Here is a 13069-nt window from a genome sequence, read left to right as displayed (position 1 = left end):
ACCAATAATAAGATCATAGTACTATCCTTATAAATACACCGTTAAAGTCTGCAGATGAACGTTGAGCTCCACTGGGGATTGAAAAAATGTTTTATTTGTATTAAAATAAGTTGCAACAATAAAACACGTTGTAAGAAATTAAGAGGAATTTTGAAAACAACGTCAAGGGTTCCATTTTTTAGGGTTCATATTTTTCGTAGAGAATCCGCCCATACAGTATGTGACGTCAGTGAACGTGACGCAAAGAGCGTCAGCGTTTAAATCCCACGATCCAACCACTACTGTACATTTTATTTAGATTGAACGTCAGAAAGTTTTTTTATTTTCCAACCCACGTAGTTGTGGTGATGGTCTATTATCTAAACGTAGCCTGTTACACACAAAAGCATTTTTACAAGCAACCTTAAGAAATAAACATTTATATCATACAAATATGTAAATTACATTCAATAATCTAAGGATGCATTCAGGTCTTTTGCTTTAAAATGGACATTGGTTTGGTTAAAGAAAGAAAACAAATTCGAAAAACCACGACGTGCCATTTTCAGTGCAACTATGTGATAGCGTGGAGGTAGCCAGTGCTCCTACAGTAACTGTCACGTTTTTGGTCTGTGGGCATGTCAGAGGGATGAATGTGATAGACTAAGGAGGCGAGGAGAGAACACGGCCTTCACCAATCATGTGCAGTTACTAGGCGGGACTGAGAACGCATTCGACCAATTACTGCCATCCCACCTGACGACCGTCAATCAGCTGAGTTCTTTTCCCGTTGTTTCTACAGTAGCCAGAGTTCTGTGGTCGTGCCTGTGTACAGACGCGGACGGTCGCGTAGTTTTGCGTAGAATAATGTTCAGACTTTGGACTAACGTTAGATGCTCAGCGCGGAGTTAGCGACCTATTCAAACACGCGATCTTTTCTATCGGTCAGAAGAATGTAGCGACCGTTCGTGGATCTCGGGTTAAATTATTTTAGTTTAATTTAAACTGTGTCCGTACTTCACCAAGTACGAACTAGCTAACTGGCTAATTCACTGCGCATCTCCGTCATTTTAGCCGCTGAGGCTAGCAGCGTGCGTTCGTGTCTAGTGAGTAACGTTAGTTGGTTTTGAATAAACGCTAACAAAGAAGCAACTGGTTGAACCAAACATAATGGTATGGGTCAACGGGATATCACTCAGTTCGAAGCGTCCATGAAAAGAAGAAAAAACGGAATTTCTGCCGTCTCGATGTGTCGAGTGGATGTGGAGTCCGCTGTTGTGAAGAAGGAAGTTGAGCCCGACGGAGGAGATGGTGCCCTTTCTTCGTCAAGGTAACGCTAACGTTACTTTTAGTCACAAACTCTTTTCGAATTAAAGTTGGCCTAAGGTCTTTTACAATATTGTCTTGATTTGTAACATATTTTTATACAATTGACCAGTAATGAACAGTTACATTCTACCATAATTCACGTAAATTAACGATTTGAGTTCGTGTTGATGAGTTGAAATTTACTCCGTATATACTCAATTCATTAGTAAATAGTCACCTCAAAAATAATTTGAAAGTAATGTATATATTTTGATTACTATGAGCAGAGATTATAGAAACTTTGATTCTCCGTGTTTTCCTATGTAACTGTTAAATCGTGACGAGGATTCAGCCTCGTTAAATCGTGCGTGATTGCGTAGCGGGGTCGATGTTTGGACCCTACTGACGGTCACTCGAAACGTGACCGACAGTTTTCTTCAATTATTGTTCTTTTTCAAACTTAAAATGTACGTTTATGCCATTTTCATGATGCCCTTTTGCATTCTTCTCCAAAAGTATATAAAGAGTGCAAGAGTTATGATCAAAGGTATTTAGATTTCCTAAAGTTTATTATTTCGTATGAATCATATTTGCTCGTGATACAGAAATCCCGATGACTAATGTCTAAATACTATGTATGATGTACTGTTCACCTGTCGTCATACGCGATTAATCGCAGTAATCTAAACCTTTAATTGAAGTAAACTTTTAAGTGTATGAACTTATATATCTATCGTTATTATTTGTGTGTAGTTACGCTTGTGTAGACCTTTCACTTTTTATTAATGGATTATAGATTGAACGTATAATGCATAGCTGCTTTCGAATTCAACTGATTTTTTTCTGGATAACTTAGAGCAATATCAGTATCAAAGGAAAAATATAATATATATAATGTGAATACTCTGAAATACAGTGAAGACAATTGTTTGAATAAATCAAGTTTGTGATGTTTTATTTGACAAGTTCTGTGTCCTGCAGTCTATCCGTTGACTGTGTACTAGGGATGCAACGATTATAGATTTTGTTGGTACGATTATAGTCAGAGGAATAATCATGGTTGCACGATTATGACGATTATTATGCATTTTTACTGGCACTGACAAAAATTGTACTTGCCTGCCACAAAAAGTAATAAATAAATAAATAATAATGTCTAGTTAGTTAGTTTTTTTACCTATGCAATCTTAATAAAAAAGCTCATAATACCATAAAACGATAATATTAATAGTCAATCAGTTTGTAATAAAATTAGAACAAATGATCAAATTATGAGCAACAGCACAAATAAATGTAATAAAGCAAACACACAAAATTAACAGTGCTTTTTATGTGTTCCGGTTTGATCCAACTGTGGTTATTAGGTACAGAAACTGAATAAAGGAGTCAAATGTAAAACACTTCATAGTCTTCACACTGTTCACAGTATACTGAAATATAGATCAAACCATATTAAAGTTATTAAAGTTGATCAGTCAGGAGCAGTGAGTCTGTTTTGTCTTCGTTTTTTGTTGTTTGATGAGCATTAAAGGGGACATTTCCCGAAAATACGATTTGTTTTCTGTGTTTGAGTGCTATAATCAGTTCCCCGGTGCATCTATCAACCCAGAAAATGTGAAAAAGTACAATCCAGTCATTTTGCTTTGTTACGCCTTTCTCTGAAAGCATGAGAAAAAAATCTGCGCTTCAGATAACGCACTTCTTCTGACGTAGGAGAATGATCTTATTGTAATATCACCGCCCCTTAGTCTGCTCGGTTCCACCCATGGCGTGCCATTGTGGTTTTGCAAGTGACACGAGTGTATCTGTAATAACGCAATGGCAAAAGTTCGTGCTAAGTGTTCTGTTGTTGGGTGCACAGATCATTATTTAGAGTCACAGCCTCCGAGAAGACGCGAGAGCAGTGGATTCTTTTTTATTTTTAATGGGAATCCTCCGGAAAGAGTTCGAGTTAACTAGTACTATAGGTCACCAACAACATTAGCGCAATTAACTTGTGTAACATGACGGTAACAGCGTCATTGTGTTTATGTAACTTGCAATAAAGCAAAAACAACAAGCCTAGCATATGATCATCGTTACATAGACAAACTAATATGCATGCACTTGTTTTAGCGAAACACATAACGTTAGTATGATGTAATCATAGCAGTACAACACGGTTTGTTACGAGCTGAACCGGTTTGACTACGTGACTGTTGAAAACAGTTTTGAAGATTTAAGTTTGTAAAAAAAACCTTACCATGTAGACACATCTTGTCCAATCCGAACTTGTTCGGATGCCTCTTCTTCCGACTCTGGCTCAAACATATAACTTAAGGTTGAACCGCTTCGTCTCCTCCAGCAGCCATCTCTAAATCTTAGGATTTACGCTTGCGCTCAACGGTTATGGTAGCTTGAGAATGTACGGGCGTGGACACACCTCCGTGAAGTTGGGGGTGTGGTTATCAAGTGCCCATAATCATCATACGGAAGAAGCGCTCAGAAGCGGCCATTCTTGAGAACGCGTTTTTTGCAAGGTAAAGATAGTGGCGTTGTGCTTCATCCTTGAAATATTTTGACCGAAAAATGTCACATCTCTTTTATAAAGACCTCAGAGAACTGTATCAACTTGGGTAAAGTAGGCAAAAAACCTCCCCTTTAAAACATATATTTTTATTATGCTGCTGTCCCTTTAAGAGCTAGCGCGCACGGATCACATGCTTTTTATTTCCCCGCTGTTTTCGTTTACAGCAAACTATTATGTATTTATCAACGTATATAGAACCTATTCGCTAAATAATAACATAAAATAAGTTAAATTGGTTCAACTTACATCAGGAGTAGACTTTGAATTTGAGCTTGCGCATACAGAATGACCACATCCTGTGAGCTGTCCTCGACGCGACGCTTCTTGTCCAGTGTGCTATTCCGTTAATTTACATGCCGCTTTGTTTGTTTACGTTGCACTGAAAGCCCAACTGTCACGCTACAGCCTTGATTGTGAATGTACTGTAAGATTGGCTGTTTGATCTCTTTGCCATAGTTAATCTAGTGTGTGTCGTGGCCTCCGTGTCTCTGATAAGCACGGCTCTTTAAGCTGGTGCACGCTGGTGTAACTTTGATTTCATTTTGTGCAAGTTGCTACGTTTCCGTTCCGTGCAACAGAAACATGCGGTGTAACGGAGCTTTTACGATTGATTAACTGTTACGTTCTTAAGCGCGGTTAATAGTGAACCTCGGTAATCGCTGCATCCCTACTGTGTACTTTACAATGTAACATGTTTTGGCTTGCAGAAAGTTTGCAGTTGTCTCGTGCTGTTTCTTTTCTGAAGCAAATTAGCCAAGTATCAACCTCTGCAGTCTTAAATTAGAAAGAAATATCATTGTTTAAATCCTCACAATAAGAGTTCAATCACATAAATACTCAGTATTTTCTATCCATTTCACAACTATACATGTGTTTAACAAACATACAAACAACTAGGCAATCATTGATTCATGTAAGAACATACTAGAGTTTGGTTTTACATGTGACTCAAAGACTAAGGCAAAGAGGCATCCTATGAGCGTCTCTTTATGTCTGTCTGTGTGACTAGTCTCTGAGTCACATTTCGTCAGTGTATTGGAGCCGCCCAGTTACAAAGCTGCCCAAACTAAGACATCCGGCCTGTCAGCCCAGTGGTTCTCGTCGGGACTATTCGACTTGTTATTTGCCACCTACTCCCTCCTGCTTACACTCAGTTCCCTGTCAATTTCCTGCTCTCCTCAACTCAATTCTTTGTCCCTTCTCAGTTCCCACTTTATCTCGTGCACTAACCTTATGCCTGGAGTCGTGATCAATATGTTATATATTTTTTGTCCTTGTTCTTGTGCCTCAGGTTTAGAGCAGACGCCCCATTTGGAGCATTGGGGAGGGGTGAAAGGAAAAACGTGAAAGAGGAATAAAGAGATTAAAAGATAGTTTAACTATGTCAGTTTGGTTTGCTTTCATGCACTAACTATTGTAACTTAGACCAGCCAATGAGTTAAAGCAGCACTTATACCAGTCTGTTATGGGACCATTTTAGTACTGTATGTGTTACTACTTTTCTTTTCATTCATTAATATATTAGAACTTTATTTATAAGAGTATTAACAGTGACGGAAATTACGTTTTTATCACACTAACTTCAGTAAAACTGATATGCCTCTTTGTCTGGCATTACCCTGTTTATTCGTCCATTGGAATGCTGCTGGATCTAAAAATAGCGGTCTGATGTACATTGTTGCTCTTCAGATGATCAACCTCTTATATGATGACTTCCAACTCTCATAAATGCTTTGCTTACAACAACACTAAAATCTGTAAGATGCTACAGATTGCTGTCTCTAATTGTATTGTTACAACAATACAAGTGCTGTCATTAAAGGGATAGTTCACAATAAAATGACAAATCTATCACCATTCACTCACCCTCGGGTTGCTTCAAACCTGTATAAATTTTATTGTTACACTGTACACAAAAGAAGATATTTGGAAGAATGTTTGTAAACTAACAGTTCTGGGGCACCATTGACTACCATTGTAGGAAACAAAACTACTATGGTAGTCAATAGTGCCCCAGAACTGTTTGGTTTCCCACATGCTTCAATATCATCTTTTGTGTTTGACAGAATAAATAAAGTTTTTCAGATTTTCAACAACTTGTGGGTGAGTAAATGATGACAGAATTTTAATTTGGGGGTGAAACATCCCTTTAAGTTTAGCTGTTAAAACTGTGATTGAACTTACACCAGGACATTTGTCAATAAATTGAGTCCTTTTTACAATTTACATGGTGACTGTCTAGGCCAAGTCACGCCTATCAGTCACCGGTCTGCTGCAACGCTGCCTTTGTCTTCTCTGTGGAACCCACTTTGATGGCCATCTCCGTAGTTGTGCTTATTGTCTTTGAGCTGCAGACTCTGTGTGCCACTCAAGCCCCAGCCTCTCATCCACCGCTGTTGCCATGGCAAGCAGACCACAGAGGCCAGTCTAACCAGAGGGGCCCAATTTAAATTATGCCTTGCTGTTTCACAGCCCATGATTTCAAACCGGGAGACTTTGTAGAGACAGAGTCAAACTCTTAGTTGTTCGGCTTTTGTGTTTTCTTGACTAATGCCATCATGCAAGCCTCTTTTCTCAGATTGTTTTGATATTATTTAGTGCGACGAGTCATATTTAATACGAACGCTTTCATGTCCCTTTTCCTTCTGTCATATTCTTATTGATTATATTATTTTTCCATAGTCTTCCTGTTTGCTCGCTGACATTCCATTTATAGCCTACTGTTGCTGTTCCAAGTGTACCGCGTACTCCTGGTGGATTCAGCTGTGAAATGTTCAGGAAAACAAAATGCCCCTTTTGAAGCCTTGCGACAGCTATGTAGGAAAGGCACCTATAAGGCTGAGCAGGAGTGAGCCAGCAGTGCTCATTGGAGGGTTATATAATATCTTACCCATAGTGCGACACACTTGAAAGCTACCGACCATGCATGCTCTCATACACACAGACTGATGTTCAGGCAGTTAAGTGTTTAAAAAACCTGTTTCGGTCTAAAGGTGTTGGTGGCATTTTCAAATGATAAATTATCAAGATATTCTCCATCACTTCGTTTTCAATTCATTTCAAATTTCATGACTAGTTATGGTCTCCATCACCCAAACAGAAATTTAGACAGCCTTCTAATTTATCCGTCTCGCTTTTGAATACTAGAGGGTCTTCTTGGCTCCTGGAGCTTCCTGTGCACCCTGCAGTAGAGAAGAGCAGTCACTGACCAGACCTGCGGGGGATGTCTGCCTGCATTCAGCAGAGTGATGGATGGGGGGGGAGCCGCCTACACCGCTGAGAGCGCAGAGGTGGATAGACGGTCTCTCGCATTTACAGCCTTTTCCACTCAAAATCCATCTCTCTAGATCCGGGGTAGCTGTCTGACTGAGCAGTTACGCTCGTGATTAAAAGAGCAGAACCGCAGGCCATACCGTTTCACTCTTGATTGTGCAGATAGAGATGAACCTCAGAAATATTGTGATTTGGAATTTGAATACTTAAAATAAAAAAAACATTGTTCAAATTTTGTAATCAAGTTCTCGGCTTATAAGCACTTGATAGGTTTTGACAGCTGCAGCAATAAGAGTTGTGCTCATGTGCTGCATATACTCCTCCACTGTGAGAAGGGAGTGCTAATGAAGCATGAGCCTATTCTCAAGTGTACTGCAGTCGCAGGTGGGAGGAGCTACAGCTAATGCTTCCGCCTCTGTGGAAGCTTCTCTCTGGGGGGGAGGAGAAAGAGCCTGTCAAGTTAAAGCTTCACTTTATCTGTTGTATGTCTGATAACAGGAAAATATGAGGGCGAAAGCGTGCATAGAAAGTGTCTATCAAGTGTGCCAATGGTCTGTGTGTGTGTAGTGATGAGTCATTAGATTCTGTGTTGATGTATCACATTGCAAATATTACGCATGGTAATATAATGTATAAATTGAGCAACACAGTGAACTCTGCACCATTATTTAAACAAAACCACTTCACTCTAATTGTGAATGACAAATCTGTAACCATCTTTAATTTGAGTGGTAGTTCACTAAAATTTAAAATTCTGTCATTTACCCACCCGCTTGTCATTTCAAAACTGTATTACTTTCTTCCGCAGAACACTAAAGAAGATATTTTGAAGTAGGGCTGTGCAATTAATCGACGGCGCTGTGCTATTTCTTTACATTCGTTGTTCAGTTGAATTTACAGTTTAAAAGCCAAGTTTTTTTTATTTTTCTATGTTGTTTAAAAGTTAATGCGTAATCGTGTTAAATAATCGGGATCTCAATACTGGCCAAAATAATCGGGATTAAGAGGCCGTTTACACGAGACCGTTTTCAACTAAAAACAGAAAACTTTTTATGCTTTTTGGCTGTTTATTTACACGAAAACGGCGTTTTTCTGGACTGAAAATGCAAGTTTTTGAAAACGATTATCGTTTCCGTTTAATTTCTGAAGGTGGCGCTTTCCAAAAACGATGACGTCGTGCGCATGGGTATTGTCGGTACACGATCCGGGATGCCTGCACGATCCGTCCGCGCATGCGCATAATGACGTAGTAGATAATGTTTAGCGACGACACTGCACGATCTGTTCCACGCTTGAGCACCTTTGTACCGCGACTTTCACTACTGTCCACCTCTGGTCTCATGTCACTTCTGTGTGCACACTATGCGTTGAAATACTCTGTAACGTTTCCCCAGACTTGTTTGTAGTTCTTTCTTCATGTAAGTGCAGATAGTCTAGGCGGAAATGCATATTATGTTCCTTATTGTGTTCTGTAAACACCATTGAAGGGATTATTCCTCATTTAGATTATATAGATAGATATATTAGCCTATATATAGACCCATACTAATACAAAATGAGTCGATTTAAAGTTAACTAATATTAGCAGCTTTTAATAAAAACCGTCTTTGACAATACTACTGACCTCAGATCGAAACACAGCAAGTTAAGTAGGCCTAATGCCATGCAGCAATGAATCGCAAAGGGGAGTATGGAGGAAACTGAAGGTTTGCAGTGACAGACTCTCAAGACTCTTCCCGATACAAACACACCCCGTTGAATAAGCCCACCCCCGCCATTGATTGACAGGTTTCTGTACAAGTCAGAGGAAACGCAAATGCAAAGGGATTTGCGATTTCATTTGAGTTTTGGCAGGCTTAATACGCGACGCCAGAGGAAGTGAAATAGCATATGGGGAATTGCTATTGCGATTTAAATTTGGCAGGGTCGTAACTCGTAAAACACAGGTCATTCATTTGCAAATATATTTGCTTTTCCTTTTGAAATTTGGCAGACATCGTACGTTCGCGTAAATGCAAATGAAAACGGTTTGCATTTGCGTTTGAATTATGTCACAATTTTGACACGACAAATAGAAAACGCATTTGCAAATGCAGTTTGCAATTCCTTTTTAATATAGTCCGCAGAATAACTCCATAATAATGCGTTCAGGGCACGAGCGAGTATTCCCCAAACAATAATGGCAGCCTCCATGCTGCATGTTTGTGCAGCATGACATGCTTATTATCATTTCTCCAGCAAAAAGTAGATTAACTGCACCACTACAACCAGCGTAGACATAGTATTTATATGCACAATACTATAAATACACGCCGACAAAGTGTATTAAAAGCTCTTTTAGATTAAAACAGTGCGGATGTGCGCAAGCACGTTGGGTTTCTTTATAGCGCAACAGCGCCATCCACTGGCTTGGCATGCGTAATACATCGTTTTTATTCGTTTTCTCGGATCCATGTAAATGCAGATCGTTTCGATAACGCTGTCATGTGTAAGTGAAACTTTTCAAAAACGCAAAGGAAAAACTTTTACGGTTTTTATCATGAAACGTACTCTTAAGATTTTTGTCATAATCGAGCAGCCCTATTTTGAAGAAAGTTGTTAACCGAACAGCAACAGCACTCATTGACTTGCATTGGCTTTGTGTCCATACAACAGAAGTGAATGGGTGCGCTGGCGCTGTTCGGTTACCAACTTTCTTCAAAATATCTTCTTTTGTGTTCTGCGTAAGAAAGTCATAAATGTTTGAAATGACAAGCGGGTGAGTACATGATGACAGACTATCCCTTTAAGTAAAAAACTGTCCACCTTTATGCTGTTTACTTCTCTGTTTTCTAGTAACAGAAATACTATTCCTGCATGTAAACTGAACTTTGGCAGAAATGCTACATGTTCCCTCATTTGTCACTTATAGTGTCTACTAAATGTAAATGGTGCAACAACACCTATACAATGTTTCTTGCTTGCTGCACATCATTTTATTGTGTTCTTTTTATCTTCTTGGATAAAATTCGGCTGTGATGATGACAATTTCTCTGAACTTGTCTTTCTGCTTTCATCTGTAGGTACACATTGGGCCGGGGCGTGAAACGTAAGGTGTGTTCGTGTGAGGACCTGGTCCTGCCGTATCCTCAGCAGAGGCAGCTTGTGCTGGACTTATGTCTGGACAAGCTACAAAACTGCCAGCAGCGGGCAGAACCCAGCCTGCATCGTTCGGTTCTGCTGGCCAACACCCTCCGCCAGATTCAGCAGGAGATGAGACAGGAGGGGGAAACGTGTTTGCCACCAGCCCCACTCGGCCCCTCGCTCCCTCATGCCTCCACCCCACGTCATTTCCCTGACTTGCCACCTGTGCCCTTAGACTGTCCTCCACCCCTAACCGTAGCACTGTCCCCTTCATTTCCCCTCACCACCGCATCAGAGGACGTCCAGCTAGGTGGTGCCGAAAACGAGACCGTTTTACCGTCCCTCTCAGCTGAGGAGGATGCAAGATCGTCGGATATGCTCTTCGGCTCATTCGAGATTACGAATTCCACCAGCTACTTGACTGACTTGCCACTGGACGACATCTTTGAGGACATCGACACATCAATGTATGACTCCTCTGACAATTCTGTTCTGCCGTTTCCTGCACAGAGAAGCGGCGGGGGGGACGATGGCTTCAAGAATGTTTCTTGCTGCACCTCCAACGGCAGCCTACAGCTCTGTCTCTCAGACCTCAATGACCTGGACCACATCATGGAGATCTTGGTGAGCTCCTGAACCTCTTGCACCGCAGGGTCCTCACTCAGACAGCCATCCCGATGTTTTCTATGGGAAGTAATACCATGTTTTTTTAAACAAATGTTTGATCTATTTTTATACAAAGGACTGATATATTTATCTAAGAAACTGCCTGACACACTCTCACTGTAGGATAAATGCACATTTTTAAGACTTTTCGGATGTCGAGCTTACGCCGCCATCTTTCATATTTAAGCAAACTAAGATGAATATGCAGGGACTTCAGAAACAAAAGTATTACTCTTGATGCTTTTATTTATATCGGAACATGACTCGCGAGATGTGTTCGAGAGGAAATGGAGAAATAACGGATCGCGACGGACGCTTTGTAGCTTTTGATGAGATAAATGACATTTATTTTTTGTGAACTGATCTCCACTGTATTCTAAAGCATTACATTTACTGTCAGTAATTATGATTATCATGTCATGCACATGCAGCACCCACACTACCTCTTCAAGATACCAAGAGCTCTTTCTATACAAAGACTGTCATTGTTACAACTGTCTTTTAATAGATTCTTCTCAATAACTTTCAAAACATGGTGATTGTTTTAAATAGGACTCTCTGTTCACAGGAGAGCCTGTCCTTAAATGGTAGGATTCAGTCCAAAGCTATGGCTGTAGAAGTTGGCAGAAATTTCTTCTAAGCCTTTCCGGCACTTTTCTGAATCATTTGGTATCAGAATCGGCTGTCGCTTGCGTATAAAGTGATATATATTTTATAATCACTTGCTGGACTTTAAAGTTATTTCTACTTTTCACGTACACGATTGTCAGACACGGGCATCCTCGAATCCCTCGTACGATAGTGCCTACAGTGGAGAATGAAGACTGCCGACGATGAACGACACACTCTGTGGACCCGCATACAGACTTGCATGAGTTTCTCACTCGCATAATGCTTTCTGCGTGGGTTGTTTGCCGCTTTTCAAACATTTAGCATGAATGTGCGGTTTCCTCTAAAGAAGCCATTACCCAAATGTGGGTCCACATCTCCTTTCCTACTATCCTTCATTCGTGTGATCTAGACTGCGTAAGGTTTATTGTGGATGTCTGCCACTTGTGGTCTTGAAGACCGTTTCTGAATGTCCGAGCTTATACCCTTTGCTACGGGGGTCCAAACCGATGTCTACTCTTTCCTTTATATCAATCTTTAGGTGTGTTTAAGCCATCTCAGTCATTAGTTCACATGATAGAAGTTTGTTAAATGGTTAAATGGTTTATCTCACTGTGTGACTCGTGTGTCTACAGATTGAACAACATCAAGGAGACTGTGGTTGCGGAAAGTGAGTTTAGAGCCACATGCTGCAGACTGCATTAAGACAGGGGGAAGGGAAAGAACAAGAGACAGAGATTAAGGGGGGTGGATCGGGGTTAAAGCGAACAGCTTCTGTCACGTGGAGATCCTTGCTAGCGCTAAAGGCTACGTTGAGAGTTTGACAACAGCTGGTATGTGTATGCTCGCATTGGTGTGCATGTTGGGTATAAGCTCCGCCCCCGGTGGGGCCTTGAGGGGCACCATTCTCCCCCCAGCCAATCACTTTGAGCAAAGGGGAGGGGCTTTGTTCTCTGTCTGGTTAATGTGGAATAGGGCAACAAATCAAGCGGTTCAAATCAAAATATTTGAATATGACGAAATGTCTTTCCTGCCTAAGTTTTAACTGTCTTAATCATTACTGTTTGTACGGCTGTAAACAAAATACTACAGATTCAAGTCACAAGTTAATTGAGTTAAATTAAGACATTCCAACTAAATTAAAAAGCAACATTTTGACAACATTTCCTATAGAGTAAAGAACTGTGCTTTCAGCACTTGCTTTATATGAAGTTGTCAGCATAGAAGACGTTGCCCCCCTTAAACCTCAGAGATGCCCAACCCTGCCTTTTCACAAGACGTGCACAGCCACAAAGAAACCCAATGCTCACTAAGTTTACACTCAGATTTTATAAAACATGCTTGGCAGTCTCTGGTGACATCATCAGCACTTCAGTAGTCTGTTTTTAATGCTGAGAGCTGTGTATGTAATGAGTGTGTGGCTTTCTAAGCTTTGTAAGCTTGAAACGTTTGTTTTCTTTTGTTTGTGTGTATTGTATGTATGTGTGTATATATATATATATATATATACTGTATATATGTATATATATATATTATTATGTT

At 40.2% G+C, this 13069-nt stretch overlaps 1 protein-coding gene across 2 annotated transcripts; it reads left to right on the top strand.

Annotated features, from left to right (window-relative positions):
* Window positions 1-626: 626 nt before the first annotated feature.
* Window positions 627-13008, top strand: si:dkey-177p2.6 (uncharacterized protein LOC568712 homolog). 2 transcript variants are annotated; one of them, XM_057352731.1, is made up of 2 exons: window positions 627-1309; window positions 10192-13008. In XM_057352731.1, exons 1-2 carry the CDS (start codon window positions 1155-1157, stop codon window positions 10886-10888), a joined length of 852 nt encoding a protein of 283 aa, XP_057208714.1. In that variant the 5' UTR covers window positions 627-1154; the 3' UTR covers window positions 10889-13008. The 2 variants fall into 2 exon arrangements, with proteins under 2 accessions (XP_057208714.1, XP_057208715.1); XM_057352732.1 differs by lacking the exon at window positions 627-1309 and adding an exon at window positions 6745-7146.
* Window positions 13009-13069: the final 61 nt, after the last annotated feature.

This window comes from Triplophysa rosa, linkage group LG15 (assembly GCF_024868665.1).
Source record: "Triplophysa rosa linkage group LG15, Trosa_1v2, whole genome shotgun sequence".
NCBI classification, from domain to species: Eukaryota; Metazoa; Chordata; class Actinopteri; order Cypriniformes; family Nemacheilidae; genus Triplophysa; species Triplophysa rosa.
The sequence above is the reverse complement of the archived record's forward strand: the minus strand, read 5'-3'. Positions and strand labels throughout refer to the sequence as shown.